A 6,000-nucleotide genomic window follows, 5' to 3' on the forward strand; every position below is an offset into this window, starting at 1 on the left:
AATGTGACCACTGAATGTCACTATAATTCGCACTTGGGCCCGTCCCTGAATGGCTTGCATAGCCTAGCCCCATAATATTCTTAGGCCATAATATTCTCAGGCAGAGTTGACCCCTCTGTTCAAAAGTAGTGCACTAGGATGCCATTTCAGACGGGATACCCCCCCCCCCCCCTCGCTCTCTCTCTCTCTCTCAGTATATACATTTGAGTAGAAAAAACAATGAATAAAAAAACTTCGTTCATATCTATGGCCTTGAGTTCACTGAGATGCGCTCGTATCTCGCATTTTCGCATAATTTCGCACCTTTTCAGGAATGTGGTCCGGCATCTCCATTCCCTTCTGTACGAACTTGGTTTTATGGTCCGTGCTGTTTTAAGCCCGTGACTTCCAGGCCTACCTATAGTAACTTGTAATTAGCCACAAAATCCAAGAATTTTGCCATTCTATGAAAAATTGGTCATTTATGTTGGAAATGTTTTGGGTACGTCACGTTTGGTCCATGCATAGGCTACAGTGGATTTAGAAGGATGAAAGCATCTTGGTCCAACGTTTCTATAATTTATTGCAATGAAGCACATTACAGCAGATACAGAAGCTTCCACATACACTAGTACACAATCTGTAAAAAATAATGGAAGGTCCGAAAAATACGTAAAAATGACAACATTGTTTTCTCCCCTTATTAATGTAGCCTAGTAAAAAGTACACTATATCAACATTTAGAACGTTTATTACCACACCTATAATGAATTTCCATCTTATTTTGCGTAAGATAAAATGGCTGCGTCCTCAAATGTCTAACATCTGGATATTTTGTACTGACACTGTGATTGAGCATGATAGGCAAAGAGTAGCCTACTACAATGAGTTCAGAAATAATTAGGCTACATACACTCGGATCTCGCTCCTACCAGTAAAAGTATGCTACACAACGACATAGCCATCATAGACTCGCAATAGTTATTTTTTTTGTTATCTAACACATTGTATGAGATCACTTGTTTATAGTTTAGGCCTACGATATGCGTTTTAAAACACAACCAACGAGTATGTCTATACTTAGAAATATTACAAATTAATTCAATAGTTTACATTAATTTCACAGTATCACTAAAGGGTTAAATATTATGTACATTATTTTCATAATTACAATAGACAATTGCTGTTGGTGAAAAATCTTCAAATTAAATAAATAGCCTACTGTATTAAGGCCTTTCAGATAGCAAACTAATACTGTTAAATGGAAGAATCTCGCCTAAATGTGCCTAGTAGACCTATGCGCTACGAGGCAACGTCTTTAAATCGTTCGTCAACGTTGGTCCAAGACAGGGTGTGCATTGCAACTGATAGGCCTATCCGTTGGATATTATTAGTTGGATAAGGCTACAGATAGATGGATTTTTTCGCAGATGTCTGGTTGTTTAACTGTGTGGATAGAAACTGTAGTAACCAATGTCCTTGGCGCAATGTTTCTCACACTCTCTTGGCGCCAACATCTCAGATTTCAACTGGGTTTCCGAAACCGGTGTGGCAGACGGTGAAATTCTTCTCCGTTTAGCTTGCTCAAAAATACCAGAATCACTTGAATCAATCGACTTGATTGAAGACGGCGTCTCTATCCAGCTGGATTCGGATAAGTCTTTTGGTTTTGCCTCATCAGACCCTCCGATGGGTGACCTTTCTGTTGGGATGGTGTCGGCTTCATCAACCAGGTAGTTAGAGGTGCCTGATCTGCCACCAACAGAATTTGTGGGCCAGCAGGATAGAACAGGGCTAGACTTACTGCAGTACTGGGGTGGTGTGCGTGTGCCCCAGCCGGATGGGTCGGCATAGTAACCGAGAGGTCTGCTTGAGCACCCTGCAGTGGGCAGGGGAAGGGCCTTTACTCCAGCGGCTGCATATGACAGCAGGGTGGCCGCGTTACCGGCAAAATCAGCAGCCGCGGCGGCATCGTATGCCGAGGCGGCAAAGTCCAGTCGGTTATTGGCAGGGGTGACAAACCATCGCTGCGGGGATGCAACTGTGGGCTCTTCGGTTGGTTGCGGGGATAGCAAGCTGTTACAAAGTGGGACGCTGCGGTCCGTGCCAGGACCAGTCCCTACGCCAGGGTGAAAGCGAGATTTGGCATAACTGCTGACAAATTGGTCCTGTAGGAAAGAACCAGCCATGGCATATCTCGCACCAGGCATGATCTGAGAGCGAGGCGAGTCACCCGGTGATGGCGTTAACCGGTCAATGTCGCAACCTGTGTAGACACTGAAAAGATGAGGGAGAAACATACAAACAAATTATGAATCATGAGAAATAGCCGTCACTGCCAATGTACAAGAATGGAACAAACTTTCACAAATGCTAATTTGATACAAATGCAGAAGGAACTAGGCCTAGGACTACCTACATTCTTTGGGGACATCATCAAATAATTATTATCATCTAACCAGTGGCCTGATAAAAAAGTCACCATAATGTGGTTATTATAGTGGACTGAGGCCTACTGCAAATTATAAAATGGCATATGCTTATTAATGTGTTCCCATTCAAATTAAACGGAAACTTGAACCTTGATAGGCTAATTCGTTATCGATGCTGATCACATTTTAAGATTATTGATATTGAAGAGCCAACGTGGACACAACATAGACTATATACCAATCCTCGCACCCAATGAACGCACGTCCCAAGAATTTGATAGGCCTATATCATATATTATATGGCTTCTCATGAATAGCCTATTTTGTTCATTTGCAATAGCCTAACGAAAAGCCTAACAATCTCACAATATAACCAAAAACTTGCTGTATTAGAAATGTTGGTTAAACGTTTTCCTGCGATTGAAATTTCTTTAGATTCAAATGTAGCATGAGCAAAAAAAGAATGAGGCATGATTAGGCTACACTTAATTTACACAAAAATGATCTCTATCATTTGAATTGCCTCAAATGGATTCTCTCCAATTAATGTACCTATATCATTTAATTTAATTTCTAATCGGAGAGAGGCAGAACCAAGCAAAACAAACGGGATTAAACACAAAGAATAAAAGCACAAATAGTAATTGACAAATAGTCTTACGTGTCATAGTTGTCCCGAAATCCTTTAGCAAATGGATTGTGGTCGATTTTTAGCTGCGTAATCTGCACAGAAAATAAGATTGGCAGATTTGAACGAATAACAGGTGTTTGTTGTTTTCTACCGTTCCAAATCCTAATATGCCGAAGGACATGTGCCTTTTGGATATAGGCAACAATACTGTAATACTTAACGAATGGAATTATCGTCAATAAGATTTTTCAAAAGGATTTTCTTACGTCGGTATTCTGGTAAGCTGTGACTGCGATGAACTGTGTCTCTGGGAAAGTGAACGTCTGTACTCTTCCAGGTTGGCTGGAGTCCTCGGTTCCGTCTTCGTTGACCTCCACTACATGGAGCCTGGGCTGGTACTTGTGAAGGGATTGTAGAACCACCATCTGGAGGTACAAGTAAGGAAGAGATTCCATAAATGACCAAAGTCAATTTCGAACTTAAAATTGGAGTCAATAAGCCATGGTATTTTCTTGATAGAGCCTAAAGGACCAACACTGAAGACAGGATAAGACATTCGTTTTGAAGAAAAATAACACATTTTATAAAAATTGTTATTTAGACTTTAGATTATGATCAATTATTGGGGGGAACATAATAAGCAAACTATTATGTAACTGTAGGTGTAAGCACAACAAACTCTCGTTGCTCAATAGTTGAGGGTCTTTGAACGTTTCTGGTCATAGTATTTAACGTTTTGTTTTATAGCCTGTATCTAAAATGAAAATGTCGTAGCTGACCTGTCCTGTGTTGTTTGAACCTCCTTTGTTGTTCGTTAACTTCAGCTTTCCAAATGAGATTTCTTGGCGCATCCAGTGCGCCCCGGTGTTTGGAGAGTCAGGGTGCATATACACCCTGTTTCCTGTGGAAAATAAAGACATTAAATACATTGAAATGCACTGCTATTAGAAAATATCATACAAATATTGATTTTCAATGATATTAATTAGATCATATATTTGTTTGGTTGTATTAGTTCAATGTTGCGCGTTAGCTTGCTATTGCAGAATCAAGGCCTACGTTTATCTTAATTATCAACCGTTATCTTCTCTGTATACTCCACCGAGATGTAGGCTAAAGGAACGTACCTGTCACATTTGTATCCGCTTTGCCACATGGTACCCACTTGCCACCTTGGAATCGCCAGTGATTTGGATCAGCAAGAATAACATCCACAAATATGTTGTAGTGCGCCGTCGGGTCGAGACCAGAAATGTTGAAACTCAAAAAGGGGAACATCCGTCTGTAATAATACAAAGAATAATCATATAAATGTTGTGCGCTGATGTGATATCAGGCGACGTGTCATGCGTAACAGACCAGCACGTTTGGTGATCTATCAAATTGTGAAATGATTTGTGAAACAATCCAAGAAAATACATTAAACATGATCAATTATATTGAGAATATAGCCAATATATTGAACGTATTACAATTGCAATTACCTTCCATACCCCCCCCCCCAAAAAAAATAATAATAATATGCGTATTAGGCTATTATCACAATATTTGCCTCCAGACTTGTGGTGAAAAGGATGTAACTGGAGAGGAATACCTACCGTCCTTGTTTAGTGATTATCATCTCTGTTTGATGTCTGTGAAACTTCAGCCACAGGGCCCTGTTGCACAGATATACCTGCGCTTTCCCAGGCACCAGCCCAGCTTGCGCGGAGGAAAACTGGTAGAACGCCGCTCCTTGATAAGTGTGTCCATACTGTTGCGCGTATGGGTAACCCGCGGTTGGGTAGCCTTGCGGGGAGCTGTTGGTCAGAAGACTGTTGTACGCTCCATTAGTGATGACTGGATGGTGGGCCATATAACGACTCGGACTCCCAATAGAAAAAGCCGGGTGCGCTGGTCCATGTTGACTCGGATAGGGGAACATAGCACTTGGAGTTGCTGAGACTGACTGTGGTTGGTTAGATTGAGAAAGGATATACCTTTCTTCTGAAGATCCATCGAAATTATGACGAATTTCAGAGACTCCGTGGAGATCAGGAGAGAGTTTGCCTCTCTGGACGTCCCCTGATGCGTCCTTGGAGTCGGAAAAATTGTCTGCCTCTGACTGATTCGTCATCCCCATGGAATTTTTTTTCAGAGGTGAACTTCTCTCCAGGTTGTCACTATCAGATATAATAGTATGGTCCTGCGAGCTCAGACCCAACGGAGCATGGGTAGCCACTGCCCACATTCAGACATTTCTTGGAGAGCACACTAGCTGGCAAGATGCAATTCTCGAGCTGCATAGCTCTCAATGACAAACCGCTATTAAGGCAAACTATATGTAAGCTTTTGTCCACGCCTAATAACTCTAATCTAGCAAACGAAAACAACGCCTTCCTATGGTTTGAGGCACTTTGAGTAAGAGAGCAAATAAGCCAATTGACACCATCCTGCAATCAGGAAGGATTTGCTTTTCAACACTCTTCCTTGCTAATGAAACAACTATTGCTATTGGTTAGCTCAAGACAGTAATTTAATAAGACAACTCTTAATTGGGATAATCATCATGGATTTGTGCATAAACCCCATTTGCGTGTAGAGACAATCAATCAGCATCATGTCCTAATTTGATCAAATTAGAACTTTATGTGATGTAGATCACATCTATATGTTAACTATTTCATATCTTTGTGGTGCATTGCCACATGCTCATGTTGATTGTAGAAACCAACAGCAATACAAATGGGCGTGCCGGAAACATACAATTATGTTTTCCCCCTGTAGATTTTGACATTATTAAGGAAAACGTGCGTTATTTACCTATTAATGTGGTAAGAGTGGTAAAGTATGTTTACCGGGGAAACAAAAATATATTATTAACACAGCAAAAATGACAGGCAATGACAGGCAGTGCACTTCATGCTTTAAGATGTTTGTGATATAGCGTGAAATCATGCCGTTCATCTGAAGATGTGT

The 6,000-nt window shown here is 41.0% G+C and overlaps 1 protein-coding gene across 1 annotated transcript; it reads right to left on the minus strand.

Annotated features, from left to right (window-relative positions):
* Positions 1-544: 544 nt before the first annotated feature.
* LOC139546907 (T-box brain protein 1-like) lies at positions 545-5,494 on the minus strand. The gene is given in 7 exon segments (XM_071355839.1): positions 545-2,256; positions 3,073-3,134; positions 3,309-3,467; positions 3,822-3,943; positions 4,170-4,324; positions 4,641-5,231; positions 5,233-5,494. Coding segments are annotated over 7 exon segments (2,019 nt in total). The 5' UTR covers positions 5,328-5,494; the 3' UTR covers positions 545-1,421.
* Positions 5,495-6,000: the final 506 nt, after the last annotated feature.

The sequence above is a fragment of the Salvelinus alpinus genome, chromosome 20, assembly GCF_045679555.1.
Source record: "Salvelinus alpinus chromosome 20, SLU_Salpinus.1, whole genome shotgun sequence".
Lineage (NCBI taxonomy): Eukaryota > Metazoa > Chordata > Actinopteri > Salmoniformes > Salmonidae > Salvelinus > Salvelinus alpinus.